Raw genomic sequence first — 19,401 nt, 5'->3', positions numbered from 1 at the left:
ACACAAATGGTCAAATAAAACAAAAGAGAAGAATACTTATGCCATATTGATCATCAAAGGACACAATGAGGACTATTACACCTTTGCCAGGGAGTCAGTCATATCAAATAAAATTACTCAATGTCACTCCAGGGCAAGGGACCTTTACCAGCTGTGATGTTTTAATGAGCTATCCATAGCATCTGGGTGCAGCAATGGAAGCTATAGACTCAGAACTCACTCTTGAGACAGAGATACAGAGTGGGGGTGAATCAGGCTCATGCTTGGGCACAGCTGTTGGTGATCTCACGGGAAAGTCATGTTCACCTCACCCCAGCTAAGGGAGCATGCTGCAATTGGAGAGATGGTGAGAGAGGAAAGGTGGGGCAAGTGCAGAAAAACCTGGAAAGAGAGCTGGTGGGACTCCCAAACACATGAGAGGGGAAGTAGGACTCCCTTTGCAGGGAAGGTCCTACTTTAGTCATTGCTTCAGACTTGAGCTCATTTGAGTACAGATGGATGACAGCTCAGCTCATCTGAAAAGGAAAGGGGGAATGGAAAAGATCAATTTTTATTTTTGTTTTTTTAAAGCTTGAATCATGAGAGTGCTATGAAGGGAATATTAAGCTGTGTTGTGTTTAGGTGCACCTCTTCTACCAGGGAGCTTTATTTTTGGGTTTGTGTGTTTGTTTATTTTTCCCCTGAGAACAAAGGACAGCTACAGTACAGAGCCTCATCCTCCTGCATCCAGCAGAACTTCAGGATATGCACACAGTAGTTGCCGTAGTTGTCATTCATGCCATGTAACATAGGGATTGAAATGGCCAGAGCTGGGTTAACAACAGAAAAAGTCAGTGGCAACATGACCATTATGTAGCTGGTAGATGAAAACATCTGTAATAGCAACTGGAGCCGTCTTGTCTATGGCCTCACTGATCATCTGACCGTCAAGCATAAGGGGAACTGTGTTAAACACTATGAAGTGTGTTTGACTTTTACAGCCAGATAGGAAACAGAAAGAGAATTTAGTCTCTGAGCTTTTTTTGAAAGAGCAATAAAAGGACTAAACAGCAGCAGTCCTGGTCACTCCCCATACATAATTGAAATAGCTGCCCACTGAAGTCAGAGTGAGATTGGGGGGATGGGGCTGTATAAGTGGCTCTGACTGTTGCTATAACAACAGCACCTTGGTCTAATTTCTTTTGAAAAATGAATTGCTGCTGGTGGGATGAAGCAGAGCAGCTTCTCCCAGCAGATGAAAGCTCTGCCGACAGCCTCAAGTGGTCTGTTGTTTGTGTTTTGGATACATTGTGCTGTGCCCGCTGCAGCCCTGTTGAAAATTTCAAGACTGGTTAGATTAGGCTGTTAGAGTGTGTGCATGCATTTGTGCGCGCACACTCACACCCTTTAGATTCGCTTCAGAAAACAACCCACTAAAGTTTGACCTTTTTCTGTTCCACAAACAAAGTTCCTCTAATGACATATAAATAATACTGAGTCCTGCTTAACCAAGCCTTCTACTTTTCTGCTTTGTGGTAGAAACCTGCTGTGAAATGGAGTCCCATCAGTGAGGTATTGTTAATAAGAATAATGTCCTACCAGCATGCAGAGGTTTTTATTTTATTTTATGCATCAAGAATTTTTTGCTCTTAGAGAGGAACCTCCAAGCTGCCTGCAAATAACCGCTTTATGCAAACTGCAGATTGCATGTACAAGCAACATATTGTTTCTTTGAGGGAGATGGAAGGCGTTTTATAATAGAATAATCTTATTATTCAGGCTTTGTTTTCAGAGGGGGAAGAGGACATACTGAGATTTTATACAAAAGCAGGGTGGACTCTTGATGCAGTAAGCTGTTTGCCACTCTATGGCCGATGCAAGACTTCTCAGCCATTCACCATTCCTCAGTCAGGACATGAAAATGAACATTTGTACTAAAATGGTCTAATAAGAATATTTTAGTTTTATATCAGAAGAGAAGAGAGATTTCCTCTCCAGCCTAGCCGAGGCAGTCTCAGCTTTCTCTTTTACCCTCTCCAAAGTTTATGACCAGCACATTCTCTTCAAGTGCTTCGTTCATATGGTTTTTCTGACTAGTGTAACTGTTATTAAGGTGATTTCAAAGTGCAATTAAAGGAAACCACACAAGTCTTTATTTTTTTTGTCGTTTGATTGTGCAATTTTTGTATATCCCCAAATCCTGAAATTGCATTAGGAAAATCAAACAATTTTAGATGCAAACTTAGAATAGGGTCCACTTGTTTTCATGTGCAACAGTACATGCTTTCTGCACGTTAGACATGTGGGGGAAAATGGTTTCCTTGTGGCTGTTTGTTGCAATAAAAAATAAATGTAGTCATTAATATTCATATACTGCTCCTGCTCTTACTCCCGCTGAAGTCAGTAAGTGTTTGTATATGTGTATAGTCAGACAGCCAAGTTTTAGAACATCAGGAAATCTTTAAGAGTTGCTATTGGCAGGAATGGGTTCGATTTGTTGCTGGTCATTTGGCACTAATTTGTGTTAGTTTTCATAAACATGTCCATATAATACATGATGGGTTCAGTATAAATCATTTAATGATATAGTGAAGCCTGCAAATAGATTTCCTTATTAGCAAACTCATGTTTTAAGTGACCACCTTCAGTCTTTCTAAATGGACTGAGTACAATTCAGCACCACATGTCCACGTCTATTAAGCCACATATTTATTGTTACCTTGAGTGACTATTTGACAAGTTAATCTGGGGGGGAACCCCCCGCCCCCAAACCCTGAGTATAATAGCCCCATTCTTAATGCAGGTGTTTGTTATGAGATTATTCTTGGGGAACAAAGGGCCCAGCTCTTCAACAGAAATAAGTATGATGGGGAACCTGGTGAGAACATGGTTGTCCCTTTGCATTGTTAAAAACATACGTCAATCTTGCAAATGTACATGGGACCCAACTGTGTTTTAATCCTGCCCCTGAATCACATTGCCCCAGGGTGTTGTATGCTGCTGGGACATGGCTGAAACACAACTGGATTCTGTCTACTCCACAGGACCAAACTATATAGTAAACTCACTCCAAGGACCATCAGTACAGTAAGCAGGTCTTCCAACAAGGTTGTTCATACACTGTAGATGGACTGCATACACTTAGCATGCAGTCATTCAGTGCTAAGGGCCATGGAGAAGTTTCTTGGGGGTCTTTGAGCACAGTAACTTCCAGCTCTTTGAAATGCTTACTACTCCAGTGTCCTCTATTGCTCTTTTATCGGCACAGTATATTAGGATCACTTGTTTGTTGGGATTTTGGCGGGGGAGGGGCTGGTAAAGGGGAGACGGAGAGGTACTTGTTAACTGAATGTTTAATAGCTGAAATGAAGATGTGTAGAAACTGAGTACAGAGGGTGATGTGTGAATGGGCTGATAATATCAGATACTCTAGCAGCTTCTAGTATTTATTTTAAGTTACTCTATCAGCTGTTTTACTGAAGACCAGCTCTTGGAGCCAAAAGAGATTATGACCTTTCTTTTCAAGTTCAGAAGGAGGTAAACTTGGAAATGACTGTTTTTGTACTTGAGAAGAGGGAGTATTACCACATCCATATTATCCTTTGTTGGTTGTGCGGTCTGAACTAAGGATCTATAAAGATCAGTCAAACAAACTCAATGGCGGTAACACACTGCCACACGCTAGTGACATTGGTTCAAGAGCAGCCTGGGGACTCTCTCTCTCTTTGCCTGGAGCTCTGATATCACATGGTGGTGATCAGCTAGCTTTAAACTTTAAAGGTTATTCTGTTATAAAGCCACCTTATGGGACCTGATTTTCCGTTGGCACTAGTTTTGGAGGAGAGTGCTTGCTCACAGAGAGCTGCAGTGAGACTGTTGGGGAGGAGTCAAGCCATAGGAATGGTGACCCCAGAAATAAGAAGTTAAGGAACCTCAGAACACACTCCAGACCATTCTTCCGGCTCAGGATAGCTACACCAAAAGTAACCCAGACATGTGCAAAAAGAAAAATACCAGAGTGATTGACCCTAATCTAATCCATGCTGCGGAACTCCCCCCGATGAGTTTAGAGTTGGTTTTTGGCTGATGTTTTATCTCGTTTATTTATAAAGAGGTTTGTCTGTTTAGCCAGTTAGAAACGTTAGCACTGCTGACAGATTACAGTGGATGATTGTGTAAACTGCTTGTTGTATTAAATGTTCCCTTATTATGTCACCCATGCTTCCTGGTAAAATGTGTTGTAAAAAGGCATAGGTCGTGGACTATGGTATTTATACTAATGTTCTTTCTTCTTGGGTAACAGGCAACAAACTCCCATGTCTATATGCCAACAGAACCTTACTTAGGGGAGAGAGCCCCTATGTTAATTAGCAACATATTCATCACTTTCCCACTCTGTCCCTCTAAAAATCTCTCGTACTCTAATCCATTTCAGTGGAGTCAGGAGCTGGGACTGGGGAGAAGAAGCTGATGTTTTGCTTAGGGACTCATAGACTTTCCTTTCCATGTTATAAAGGTAATATTAATTCCTGTGTAGAGGACCAGCACAAGGTCTGGGCACTGCTAAAGTCCCATTTACACACTATGTGGGGCTCTTAACTGGAATTGTGTGATGCGTAGGCCTTGTCCTGAGAATATCACTCCCAGTAAATAAATGGTTCTGAAGAGTGTACACAGACTGGAGAGGGAGAGGGAGTCAGCAGGATCCCCCTATAAAGGGAGAAGAGACAGTGGCATGTTGCTTACCTGTTCCACACCCAGGATGAATTTTTGGGGAGGGAAGGAGAGTGCAATTCCCAGTTTCCCATTCCAAATAACCAGAGGGATATGAGACGAAATGAATGCAGTACTTCTCCTCTGAGCAGCCAGGAAGGATAAGGGAAGAGGGAGTGTGGAGAGCCCCCCTCTCCTCACCCCTGGAATTCTTTGATATGCTGAGGTGATCAAACTTTCCTTCAAGCACCATGGGAACTGGTCTGGAGGACTCGGGGATGGGAAGTCACTGGGAGTAAAAAATTGTCTGAATTTGGAATTGTGGGAAGAAAAAAGTTGAGAACCTCTAATATGGGGAAGGGCTGGGAGATGAATGGCTATGATCTTTGTAAAAATAAAATACTTAAATTGATAAAATCTTCAGTATTTTGTTCTCCATTGTTTTACTATCAAGGATGCAAATGTGTCCTGAACAGGTTCTCTGGAATTGTGACCTCTTCACTTCCTCCACTCCCTGTTCTTTTTGCTTTAGCCAAAGAGGGCTGCTTTTTTAGCCTGGCACTTAAACAATAGACGTAGCATTTGGTGTAGCATGGGGTAGAATTGTAGCTAGTTGCATTGATGGAATATAAATGTATCAATCTGAGTTAAAATACTTGTTAACGAGTTAGTTTTTCATGTAAAAGGCTAATTTGGCTGCTTTTGTGGACTTGTTTTGTTAAGTGAATATTGCTATTCTATTGTTTTAATTTGTTATTTATTACTTATATTATGGTTGCACCTAGTATAGGTGCTATACAAACTTTTTTTAATATAATTTTGTTTATCTCTGAGTATCTGAATCAGTTCAATGTCATATAAAGTGCTAACAATCTTTCTTTTATTAAAGTTTATATATTTTTTACTATTTAAGACCAACTTCCAATATATCTCTGTCTAGTATATTAGAGCAGAGTGCTGATTAGAGAAAACTTTTTAAATGAGTCATTTGTCTAAAAACATAAAAGAAAACAGCTCGTGTTTGGAACGGCAGTATTTATACTGTAAATAATTTTCTAGAAACAAAGATTTTCAGAAATGATTAGTGATTTTTTTTTTTTTTTACTCAATTTTTGGGTTCCCAACTTGAGACTAGCTTACAGGAGCCTGATTTTCAGAGGGCAAATGCTTAGCTCTTTTTGAAAATGATGCTATTTTAAAGTGTCTCACTTACTTTGGGCACCTGAAAATGGAAGCACCCAAAATCCCTAGTCACATTTGAAAATGTTGGCCAGTCTCTTTATTTTTAGTGATTAACGTAGCAGCCTAACCTTTATAGTAAAACCCCTCGGCAAACTAAACAGCAGTGCACCAATGTGTGGGATTATGCACCTCATATTCAGGATCAGGTTTCTTTGTTTGTTTCAAACCCTCTTCTCCAATTTGTCTGACCTCTGAGGCATAAGGGGAAAACCAAGGACTTTTCCCATTCAGAATTTCTAAAATCTGAAAGAGATACAAGGGGGGAAACTACTGTTGCAAAGTTCATAACATGGTTGTGTGAAAGATAAATTTGTGTAAGTGGCTTATATGGTTTTTATTTTTTTCTTTCTTTTCTTCCTTCAAGCTACAAGAGACAGTAAAGAGGAAACTGGAAGGAGCGCGTTCACCCCTCAATGGAGAGCAGCAGAATGGTGTCTGTGATGGTAGTTTCTCTCCAACCAGCAAGCGGATACGGAAGGATGTACCAGGAATCGATACAATCAGTAGCTTGCCCAATAACTTGCCTTTGCCTTCTGTTTCTCCTCTTCACCAGCTTGACATGAAGCCTTCCTTACCCCTGCAGAAGAGTGGAACTCATGCTAGTGGGCTGGAAGACTTGGGTAAAAATGGTGGACTTCCAGAGATAAAGCTCCCAGTTAATGGTTGCAATGAGCTTGAGGACAGTTTTAACATCCTGCAAAACAAGGAACTAAAACAAGAACCTTTGGATGACCCCACCTGCATAGACACTTCTGAAACATCCCTTTCGAATCAAAACAAACTATTCTCAGACATTAATCTGAATGATCAAGAGTGGCAGGAGTTAATAGATGAGCTAGCCAACACTGTACCAGAAGATGACATACAAGATTTGTTCAATGAAGACTTTGAAGAGAAGAAGGAACCAGAATTTCCCAGGCCTGCCGCTGAGACTCAAGAAAGTGCAAGCGTTAAGAGCGATCCATCTCATTCTCCATTTGCTCACATACCAATGGGGTCTCCCCAGGTAAGGCCTTCTTCTTCAGGCCCTCCATTTTCAAATGTCTCCACAGCTTCTAGCATAACTTCTGTATCCAGTGCTCCACCAGCTCCAATCCCTGCCAGCTCACCAGCAAATTGTGTTCAGTCACCTCAAACTCCCAATCAAGCCCATACTCCAGGTCAAACTCAGTCACGACCTGGAAATGGTTATCTTATTAATCCAGCAGCAGTGACTGTCGCAGGTTCAGGGCCTGGTCCTGTGGCTATATCCAGTGCTGACTTGTCTCCAGCTGAACAGCTCAAGCAAATGGCAGCACAGCAACAACAAAGAGCTAAACTCATGCAGCAAAAGCAGCAGCAGCAGCAGCATCCAAATCAAGCATCAAGCTGGTCACCTGTGGGACCTCCATCTAGTCCATATGGAGGACCCTTCAGTGCAGACAAACCAAATAGTCCAATGATGTATCCCCAAGCCTTTAACAACCAAAATCCTATAGTGCCTCCTATGGCAAATAATCCACAGAAGACCACAATTAATAACTACCTCCCTCAAAATCACATGAATATGATCAATCAACAGACAAATAATTTGGGTACAAACTCTTTAAGCAAGCAGCCCAACATGCTTACTTATGGCAACACTAAACCTCTGACTCATTTTAATGCTGAATTGAGTCAGAGAATGACCCCACCAATGGCCAATCCCAGCAAGAACCCCATGATGCCATATATACAGCAGCAACAGTCCCAGCAGCCACAGATGCAAGCTCAGATGACACACCTGAGTGAGGAACAGAAACGAATGCTTATTATGAAGCAGAAAGGAATGATGAATCAACCAATGGCATATGCAACACTTCCCTCCCTTGGCCAGGTAAGCATGAATACAGGACACACTTTGAATAATGCATGTGTGCCGTTTGTAGACAAGCAAGGAGAGAATAGCACAAAGCTTCAGCGTTCACAGCTCCTCATATGTCTCTGTATGTTCTCTTTCTTTAAGTGGAGGGGTTTCTTTGCAGCAGCTTCTTGTTTTCAGTGTGACATCAAATGAATGCTTTTATTGTGAGCAGACATACTCAGTGTATCTGCTGATTGGGGCTTGGCAGGGAGGGTATGGAGAAGATTGGTTTTGAAGTCTCATCTCTGAGAGCTTGTCGCACCCTTTGTCTAATGGGGCACTTTGTACCTTTGCATCTGGTACCGTTGTATTGTTTAATTTTTAGAATGTTAACATCCTAAGAGGAGGTTTAGCAGTGTCACTTTTCCCTCAATGGTGGGGAAGTGAAGGGAGGCTCAAGCCATCTTGAAGCAGAGTATTTAGAAAGGATGTGGCCAAGTCGCATGAATTGGCAATGAAAGAGCCTTCAAGAGGCTGAATGCCCTCAACTCCTACTCGAGGGAGTAAATAGCAATTGAGGTATTCAGCACCTCATGGGATCATGCCCAAACTGAGATAATTTATGACATGATTTCGAAGTGGTCCTCAATTACCCCTTTTTAATGTATTTTCGTTTTCCAGATGCATAAAGTCTTCTCCAGTGGCTTGCCCAGTGATTTAGCTCTTAGAGATAAGCTTTACCTCCTTGGCTGGACTGACTTTCCTTTACCTTCTCACTTTAAACCCCTGTGGGGCTGGTGTTCTGAGGTTTTGGGGATACACAAGCAGATGGATCTAAAATAATGGAGTTAAATACCAATAATAGAAAGACCAAGTAACATTATGGGTCAGCCAGATTGGGAGCCCTTCATTCATACTGAGAACCCTTTAGTAAAACTACTGGTGTGCATAAATATTCACCAGTGTGACTATTTGAGTGTTGTTCGTGTTTGAATGTTGTTTGGTTAATTTTCAAAAGAACTACAAAAAATAATCAACTGTTTTATAACCAGTCCAGGCCTACAGTTAATGTGATACATGTCATGGAAGGTATGCCACCAAAGAGTGTCAGGAATTGTGATGTAATGATATGCTAATAGAATTGTCTATTGTTAGTTTTAGTCCAAACAGCTTTTACTAAATTAGCTGTTTCCACAACCACCTACAATAAGTGCTTCCTTTTGAGCACAGTTTGGGATAATTAATTGTGACTCACATTGCTAATGCACATGTGAATACAGCGGGGTTTTACATTTCCTTAACCCGTTGAGTTTTGAAATCTACCAATAGGGGGAGCATATCTTTTCCACCATAGAGCCCTTCACATGTTGTTTAAAGTGAACTGCAAAGCTAAAAGAAATGTGCTAGTGCCTTCCATGTTGTTCATGATGCATCATGCATGAAGATAGTTGAAAGGTTTGTTCTTCTGCTTGTCTCTTGCTTTAGAAATTACAAGTCCAACTTCTCTGTTTTTGGTGAAGGCCTATCTAAAGAAATAGTGGGATAATGACATCAAAACAGACTGAAATCTGAGCTACAGCTTTTCCAGCCTTTCACTGAGAGGGAAAGGGATGTTTAGGCCAGACTGTCTAATACTTTGTGATTTCTTTTTTTTGTTGGTTTGGTTTTAAACCTGTTTGAGTTAAACACCTATCAAATAGTTAGGAGAAAAGCTGCCACTGTGAAAGATTTAACGTCCCTTCACTTGAAGGCTGAGAAATCTGTAGTGCAGATTTTACCTTTACAAATGTCACTGTCTCATTACAGTTCTCCAACAAGAGCAGGGAAGTCAAGATTTCATATTCCTGTTGTTGTTATGGTTTTAAAAAATTCAGAAAACCCTGTTTAACAAACAAAGCACTGAAGGCATCTTTGTAGTTTAGAAGAAAGCAACATGGGGGGAACCAAAATGTTTTTTAAAAACATTTGCGTTTCACCTTTAAATGACCTGACCAGAAATAGAGACCTATTGCTTCCATATTGAAAGGTCCCTCCAGTCCCGTGGGCGACTTAAGGTGCATGTATAGAAAAGGTTCAAAGAGGTGAGGAAGGTAAAATAATAGATTTTCAGCTGAAAGGTATTTCCCTACTCCTTTCCTTACTGCTTCCCTGAAGATTACTTTTCTATGGAAAACTGGAAGGCTGTTATTATTCTGAGGTCTGCTCATTCAGGAATGGATTGTTTCACACAATGATGGGAAAAGATCTGTTGATAATATTGAGCCAAATCCAGAGATAGATGTTGAGATACTGCTACAGACTCCAGGATACAGAGAGAGACAAAGGTGCTAGAATCTCAGCTCAGATCCAGATTATAGGTAAACATAACGAAAAACTTCTATGTTGCTGTTTGAAACAAATTTCAAAATGTAAATAAGTGTGTGTCTATATCTTTCTGTGAGTTTATAATTGTTACTCTCCGACTGTAATTTTTTTTACCTCTGACATGTATTCATATGTTCTATAGATATATATTTTGGAGTGTGTGTATCAGGATTATTTAAAAACAAAGTGGGTATACAGAACAAGAGATACTGCTATACTAATTGGGTCACATGGTTGGCACTGAGCATATATGAATATCACATGACTGGTACACAGTGTATAATTTTTGCCAGGGCTGAGCCCCAGCACCTCTAAGCCAGGCAGTTCATAGGCCTGATACCTCTGGTCTTGGCATGTCAGTTATGAAAGTAAAAAAAAATGACTTGAACCATAGCATCTCTTTCATTACAAATTAAGCACTGCTGATACAGAAGTTTATTCAACAGATTATGTACATACAAAAATCTTGAGCGTTATTTCTGTATTGGCATAAAATTAGAGTATATAGATGTATACCTTAAATCCATACACATCTGCATCTATATTATTCTGTTTATAATAAATAGAACATCTACACATATTTACCACTTGCATCATTCACTGTTCATGACATATACACCATTTTATCAACAAAGTTGGGGCTATATAAACATTCTATGGAGAGGTCACAAGCATATCTGACCGTACCTTCCTATTAACATGTCAGTGACTGGCTGGTACTCTGGCCTTGTTTCCTAGGCTTTGATGAGCCTTATTAACTATGTTTAGAAGAAAAGGTGTGCAGCTAGAGAGGAATCCATTTAGCTCAACGTAAACGTGAGTAATTGGACAACTGGCAGTGTGTTAAATTGGTGGTAGTGAGAGAAACTTGCATATAACAAACATTCTTGGATGCACAAAGGTAGTAGAATTTCTCTTAATGAGTTCCTCCATTTCTGCATTTACCACCTGTGATGATTTGGGGAATCTGTTTCTGTATAGCTTAGGAATTCTGCTTTTTGTTATGAAATTGTACTATGGAATGCCTCTAGGTCAGAGGTGGGCAAACTACGGCCCGCGGGCCACATCCAGCCCACGGGACCGTCCTGCCCGGCCCCCAAGCTCCTGGCCCGGGAGGCTAGCCCCAGCCCCTCCCCCGCTATTTCCCCCTCCCGCAGCCTCAGCTCACTCGCTCTGCTGCCGGCTCAATGCTCTGGGCGGTGGGGCTGTGAGCTCCTGGGGCAGCGCAGCTGCAGAGCCCAGCTTGACCTGCTCTCTGTGCTGTGTGGTGGCGGCGGCAGCATGGCCCGGCTCCAGCCGGGCGGCGCGGCTGTAGCACCGCCAGCCACCAGTGCTCCAAACAGCGTGGTAAGGGGGCATGGAGCAGGGGGGGTTGGATAGAGGGCAGGGGAGTTCGGGGTGGTGGTCAGGGGGTAGGGGTGTGGATAGGGGTTGGGGCGGTCGGGGGGGGGAACAGGGGGTTGAATGGGGGCAGGGGTCCCGGGGAGGCAGTCAGGAAGGAGGGGAGGTTGGATGGGGTGGCAAGGGGCAGTCAGGGGCAGGGGTTCCGGGGGCAGTCAGGGGATAGGGAGAAGGGGTGGTTGGATGGGGCAGGGGTCCCGGGGGGGGCCGTCAGGGAATGGGGGGAGGGGGGTTGGATGGGGCAGGGGTCCCCGGGGGGGGGGGCAGATAGGAGTGGGGGCTGGGCCATGACCCCCTCCCCTAACCAGCCCACCATACAATTTACGAAACCCGATGCAGCCCTCAGGCCAAAAAGTTTGCCCACCCCTGCTCTAGGTGGTTGTGGAATCCAACCTTTGCTGACAGGGGCTGTAGCAAATACAGAGACAATGGAGAATTATTAACCTTAGCTACTGGGCTCTTACTGAACAATGGGTATGCTAAAGAGTTTGAAAGAGTTTCTCTGCTGGGGGCTGATGAACTGGACAGTGGAAAATCACCAGCAGAACAACAACAAATAACCCCAGGTGTTGGTAGGGAGACACATAACTCAAGGGAATCTCATAAAGCCACACAGGAAGCTTTGGGCAGGAGAGAGAGGGACATGCTTTTGTAGCGGTGGTATCCTCTTTAACTATGGGACCAGCCAAGGTCAGAGAAAGCTAGCTGACCTAGAGAGGTTCAGTGATCCTGAAGAAAAGCAATGATCTGCAGGAGAAGGATCCTGGACACTCCAGAAGACTCTGCCCAATCCTAGAGAATGCTCCAGAGTGATGAGGAACATGGGACAGGGAAAACGCATATTTGTGTTTATTATTCTATCTAGATCTGTGTATTTCTTGGGCTACTAAGTACATAGTAATGGTGTTTTAGAATCTTGTTCAAAGTCTGTCTGTTTGCTTTCATTGTCATATGCCCCTGAAGAGTAAAACGTGGGCACTCTGGGTTCACAAAGTCTGGATGTCCAATTACTCACGTTCATGTTGAGATAAATGGGTTCCTCTCTAGCTGCACACCTTTTCTTCTGAACATAATTAGTAAGGCTCATCAAAGCCTAGGAAACAAGGCCAGAGTACCAGCCAGTCACTGACATGTTAATAGGAAGGTACGGTCAGATATGCTTGTGACCTCTCCATAGAATGTTTATATAGCCCCAACTTTGTTGATAAAATGGTGTATATGTCATGAACAGTGAATGTTTCAAGTGGTAAATATATGTAGCTAGGGGGAAATCTGAGAGCTTATCAGTGGTCCCAAGAGGTAGGCATTTGGAGCATGGGGTCTCAGCTATGAGGAGGGGGTGCTAGACAGAGGCTCTTCACCCCAAGCATGTGCCTAGAGACCCCAGCCAGGGGCAGTGCCTGGTCTCTCTTCAGACTCAGGAGGCTTAAAATGCACATAGGGCTACTGAGGTGGGCTCCAAACACAACAGGCTGGGAAGTGTCCTGCCAGAGGGGAGCTCTACCAGGGCTGTGTATGTGACAGCACCATTGAATATTGTTCCTGGTAAGTGTACTAGTAATGATTCACTGTTCAGTTAAAAGCCTGAAGCAGGCACTAGTAGTGTTTGGAACAAACTGCCACCAAAGCTGGAAAAGTCATAATCCTTGGAACATACACTGGCACTTCAAGTCCTATATTTTATACTAGTCCTAGTTCTGTTATAATGGGCACTTTGTATTTTTCTTAAAGCTAACTAGTATTGGGTAGCAAGAGTGCTACCTTCCCCCCCCAAAGTGCCTCACAGTGTACCTCAACTGTGCCCCAGAGGGATCACCTGTTAAGGATACATTTTCACTGCAGTTACTGGGGCTCTGACTTGGGTTTACTCCTAACTCCACTCCCATCTATACACAAAATCCTCTCGCCTGAGTTTAGTGCTTTTAGCCTGGGCTAGCTGGCTCACTTGGGGCTGTAGGCTAAACCCCAGGTACTACTTTCATTTAGGCTGGTAACCCATCCACTTTGCAGTGAGGACAGAGACTAACCCACTCTCATGCTGATAGTCCCTTCCCACAATTCCCCCACAGTACCCCAAAGTGCTGACAAGTTCTCCCACAGTTTCTTGGGAAAGGATCACCGAGTGCCTCAGTTTACTGCAGCAGAAAGAACCAGGGGGTATGGCCTCAGAAATCTGAGCAACACACACAAGGGAGTTCAGTTCCAATGAGGAGTAATTCAATGTGACTGCTGACACCCAGCTAGGCTGAGTCGGGTGCCTATCACCTGAGCAAACTCTGTAGTGAAGCCCTACTTTAAGGGTGAGAGGTTAGTTCACTCTGTATGCCACTTAATCCCTTGGGTTCTGCTGTGACTGCTAACAAGATTGACAATCAGTGCCAGTTGTGATCATGATTTATAGGGAGGCTTGTTTACTGGGAATTAGATTGAGATTGCTCACCTGTTACATGTAAACCACCAGAAACCCTTTAATGGTAATACTTTTGACTCAGTACCAGCCTGGGCTGGATTATGAACTAGGGACCTAAAGATCAAAAGCTCTCCACCCCTTTGCCCATTCTACATATTTTCTTTTTACTTTGAGCCAGGACAGTGGCGATATGCTCTTGTTATGCAGGAATTGGTGTAAATTAAAAGCAAAATGAAATACTGAACACTCTCTTCAGTCCTTTATAACATGTAGAGTTCAATGAGACTTTCCAAATGAATAAGGTTAGACTTTCTTCACCTGGCAGCCTCAAGATTATCTGCAGTACTATTCCCATTTTATACCCCTCCTCCTCCTCCAAAAAAAAGTTGACTTTCCTAGACTGCTTTTAATATAAGGAGATTTTAGTAGTAGGAAAATGTTAACTCTGCAGTTGCACTGGAGTTCTCAGGATAAAGTCATTTCTTAGGGCCTAATTCAGGTGGCTACTTAAGCACATGGCTAATTTTAAGAACATGTGTAGTCCCACTGATTTCAATGGGACTACTCACATGCTTCAGTTTAGGCATATGCTTAATTATCTTGTTGAGTTGGGGCCAAAGTGCAGAGTAGTGATGACTAGAGAGGAGAAATATGGTAACAGTGACACTTTGAAAAGAAACCATATTGACTTTAGTAGGGTGTTTACATTTCTGAGTAATCCGAGTTAGCAGAGCTGACCCATTGATTTCAGGGTAGCGCAGTTAAACCTGTGCATGTTTGCAGAATTGTAGTTTGAGTCAAGTAACCTCAGTGATGATCTTGATTGGGCATACAATCCAGATTACCCTGAAATTGGGATTTAACAAAGCCAGTGTGTACTCTGTGCCTTTTTACCCTGTGTATCCAAAGCTATTTTAGCTAGGGAAGATTGTCAATCACGCCTGTATTTCAGAATAATTAAATTGCCCCTTTCTTTGGAATTTTTTTTTAAAACAAGCTTTGAACTCTTCAGTATAAATGTAAATTGTATAGGGGAAATAAGCATAACAGAGTAGATCTTGTATGACTAGGATAAAATCAAACATTTGGAACTGAGAGAGCTGTCAGAAGTTAGTGAGTGTGAGAAGGTGGAGAGAGGCCAAAGCAAAAGAGAATTCTGTGTGGATGTAAAAAAAATTTATAAACTTCTGATTCGTCACCCCAATGAGGTTGTGAGGATGCTGTGGCTATCATTTCTATTGAAAATTCAGATATCTTGTTTGAAATTAGAAGTGTATGGGGGAGGAGGGAAGAAATAACACCACATAGAAAGAATCCCTTCAGATTTGCTTTTGTATCTTTTTGCTTTAACTTTGAAAATGTGTAGCTGATTCAATCAGCCTTTTTGTGTGTGAGTGAGAAAAAGGGCTTTGTATCCATAGATCGTTCCTAAAATGTAACCAGCTTTACTATTTTAACTAAAAAAAAAAAAAAAAAACCCATAGAACTATGAAAGCGATCTTTGCTTTCTTTTAAGATTGTGTTGGTTTTTAATACAATGCCTTTTATACCTAGACCAAAACAGTCATTCAAATTTCAACAGTTCCACTATGAAATCTGAAATTATAGAAGAAGGTCCCCATACTTGCTTTTGGTGCTTCCAGGGATAGCATAGACAACAGTCAGACTCTGCTCCAAGGAGGCACAGGATTGGAATAGCAAAAATTTGGCAGTTTGGAATGTTGAGGAGCACTTGCCAAATAACCTGAGGAAATGTCGAGACTTCATGTTTCTTGAAAGCTGTGGCTGGAGCCAAAGTCTCCTGTTGTCTTCAGTGGGCCTCACTTTTACAAACACTAAAATTCACTCTTCAGAAATCACAGACAGGGAGGAAACAATTCACTGATGCAGAGCTATATGGATAACATAAAGTCGCCTATCTACATGTGTTTAGTGAGCAGGCAAGGAGCATTTGAGAACCTTCATATTCAAGAATAGACTGGTTAAATTCCTGGTTTGAATTCTACATGTTCCCATTTTATTTGTAGTGAAGGCTTCACAGTTTCTCCTCCTCTTATCCAACATGAACCACCATTTCCACATATCTACTTCTGAGATGTCTCATTGGTGGCTTCAAGATTTTACATAACACTTGCCTGTATCTCCCTTGACTTACCCGGACCCCTATGTCTGCTGTCTGTCATCCTGCCTGACTCAGCTGCCAGTTAAATCACAACTTTAGCCAGTGTTTCAAAATCTGTAGTTGTTCTGGGTAAAAAAGATTTTATACCTTTTGTCTCAAGCCACCAATTCTATCACTATTCTTAACTTTTACTCCAGGCTAGACATCTAGGAGTTCTTGATCCTAGACTTGGATTTTCCTTCAAAATCTCCATTGTCTATAAATTGGCTTATCAGTATCTCCAGAACATTGCTGGAAATCATCCTTAACCCTAATGTTACTGAAATCTGTATTCTTTCTCCAATTGTTTTCCATTTCCATTGTTGCAATTCCCTCTTTTATATACTACAGAAGAGCATAGGGATAGGGTAGTATCCCTTAAAATAGTTTGAGTCCTCAAGTCATGCTCCCTATGTTCTCTGTTGTAGAAGTTGCCTCAAATCAGTAGTATGTACGTATCTAGACTAGCATGCTTGTTTATATTTCATAACAGTGTTTTGGGGGACAGAAGTGTTCCCACAGTTTCTTCATATTGCTGCTGTTGTGTAAAGAGCAAAAGACACATCATCTTCCAAATTCCTCTGAAAACTTCAGAGAATCCAGAAAGTGGTAACCACTTTTCACTTGTGTCTTAGGGCACGTCTATACTTACCTCCAGGTCCGGCGGTAAGCAATCGATCTTCTGGGATCGAACAAGACGCGATAAATCGATCCCAGATTGATCCTGGAAGTGCTCGCCGTCGACGCCAGTACTCCTGCTCTGCGAGAGGAGTACGCGCAGTCGACGGGGGAGCCTGCCTGCCGCGTCTGGACCCGCGGTAAGTTCGAACTAAGGTACTTCAACTTCAGCTATGTTATTCACGTAGCTGAAGTTGCGTATCTTAGTTCGAAGTGGGGGGTTAGTGTGGACCAGCCCTTAGGAAGCCTGACCATATTACCCCTACAAGTGGCCAACATGGTTTCTAATTCAAAACTGCCTTCCTGGTTTTTAACACTCTTCATGGCTTTGCTCCATTCTACCTCTCTGACTGTGTATTCAAGGACTGGGGAGCACAGGAAAACAGCACATAATATTTTGCACTTCAGTGGCAGCTTTCATGTCAGGATCTTTATTTGCTTTACAAATATTGATTAATTAAACCTTAGAAACACCCCAGTCTGATAGGAAAGTATTAATATATTTGTTTTACAGAGGTAGGGAATGAGGCAAAGAGATGACCTGCCCAAAGCCATGCAGGAAGTTTGGCTAATATAACTTAATAAAATACATTCCTTTGATCAGAATTATGTTCAGGTCATTAGTGTCAAGGTGAGATTGCAGTTCACCTGCTATTTCCCCCTCTTACCAGTTCACTCTTCTTTCCCATTCTTGGCCCTCCCCCCTTTTCCTGACTCTCCAAACTCCTGACTCTGTTTTCTCTTTAAATCTGACTTCCATACTCAGCTGAATGTACAGTTTGAGTCAGAGTCCTTTTTAACTACATTTTTTTGGGGGGGGGGAAGTTCACAACATTTACAATTTTTCATTTTGCCTGTTTTTTTTTGTTTTTGTTTTTTCTTATTCTAATTTCCTAGCCCAGTTTCAGGGTGTTTCCATGTTTTGAATTTATACAGACTGCTTATCTTTATTGGACACACTAATGCTAATGCAAGTCACAAAACTAGATTAACTTTTTTTTTCAAATTCACAAATGCCTTATCTGAATCCAAAATTGTCAAATTTAATCTAAATCTGAATGTATCCAAAATTCAGCTCACCTGTACTACACTGTATTGCCAACCCTTAGTGTTCAGCAATCATGAGATTGTCTTCAAATCATGCGAATTTTTTTAAATAATAACTATTGGATTATTTTTATTTGCCTTCTGCCTTTAGGGTTAAAGTTTCCAAGCTTTTCTCCACAACTACATGGGACAGAAACTTTCTTTCTTTCTTTCTTTCATTGGCAGCACTGATACTAACCTTTCACTCCACAAATTGCTGTGTCTTCCATTCTCACCTCACTAGTCTGTGAGGACATTTGTAGTTTTCTCTCTTTCTTTTATTTTGACTAATCTAATCTGTCCTCACATACCTTTTCTTCCCTTTTTTTCCTGTCTGTGTCTCTGATCCTGTCTCTGGAAAGTGTTTCTCCATCCCTTTCTCAGCTATTTTGTGTTACTATTTATGAAGGATGCTATATAAAAATAAATTGTATTGTTTCCAAGTTGCTGACTTCAATAGGGACAGGGATGAAGAAATTACTCATCAAATGGACAGATAGAGGGTGGATCTGATTTGCTTCATCTGGCCAATAAGAGAAAAGCATTGTATGCATTTATTAGATAATTCTGCTAGCAATAATAATAAAATGGTCACCACTTTCTGATTAGATATAAGAATGAAGCTGAAGATCTAGGGAAGCTTTCCCCCCTTTGCAGAATTATCTTCGTCCTTCATCACCATCTCCAACTCCTGCACATTCCAGTTCTAAAGGGGGGCTTCCCACTGAAGCTAATGAAAGTTGGATCGAGCCCCATATAATTAAAGCATCTTTGATATGTGAAGGACTACAATGGAAAGAGCAGGGAACATTCTATAATTGTCCATCCATATCTGGTATGTGTGGATCCCACAAGGTTATCACCTTCAAATAAACCAATAAGGAGTAGCAAACATGGGTGAATGTCTATATTATATGGAGGGGCAGGGATTTACTTTGAAGGGTTTCTTCACTTTTTATGTTTGTGCTCTTTAACAATGAAATATTAATTCCTTCTTTGAGATGGAAGACCCACTTTTACTGGGTTTCCCCCCAGCTTTTTAATGTATTTGTAAAATAATAAATAAGGCTTTAATCCTACATTAGATATTAGTAAGGGGCTTTAGATTTCTGAGAGAAGAACTGGAGCCTCAATGCTTGTTACGCTGAACATAGATAATTATACTTGGACTGCCTTTCAGTCACTGTTTCGGTCCTGGACTGTGCCTATCAGTTTTGGGTGTTAGTTCATATGTCTGTGTTGATGATGTTAAACTTGAATAAATCATTCTTGTTTTACGTGGACTCCTTTGACAATATCACCTGGCTTGGAGCTAAAGAGCAGTAAATTCTTTTGCCAGAAATCCCTTTTCCAAACATGCAGAGAGTTTACTCTTCAGTTAGCATTTGTTTTCAGTATCTCTCCATGTGTTTTCTAAAGAAAGACAAAAACTGGACTCAGAAAGCTGCCCCACATAATGATGGGGCATTAGTAGCTGATGAAAAAGTTAATTTTACATGTAAAAAAAACCAAAATTGTGCTCAGACCACTAGTACTAACCAGCCT

The 19,401-nt window shown here is 41.7% G+C and overlaps 1 protein-coding gene across 1 annotated transcript in view; it reads left to right on the top strand.

The window, feature by feature from the left end:
• MAML3 (mastermind like transcriptional coactivator 3) overlaps positions 1–19,401 on the top strand; it is a 352,301-nt gene that overhangs the window by 216,140 nt on the left and 116,760 nt on the right. The window contains exon 2 of the mRNA XM_065405194.1: positions 6,299–7,789. Within this exon, the coding sequence (XP_065261266.1) occupies positions 6,299–7,789 (1,491 nt within the window). The remainder of the gene's footprint in view (positions 1–6,298; positions 7,790–19,401) is intronic.

Source organism: Emys orbicularis, chromosome 5 (genome assembly GCF_028017835.1).
Source record: "Emys orbicularis isolate rEmyOrb1 chromosome 5, rEmyOrb1.hap1, whole genome shotgun sequence".
Classification (NCBI taxonomy): Eukaryota; Metazoa; Chordata; order Testudines; family Emydidae; genus Emys; species Emys orbicularis.
This window is presented reverse-complemented; position numbering and strand designations above follow the sequence as displayed.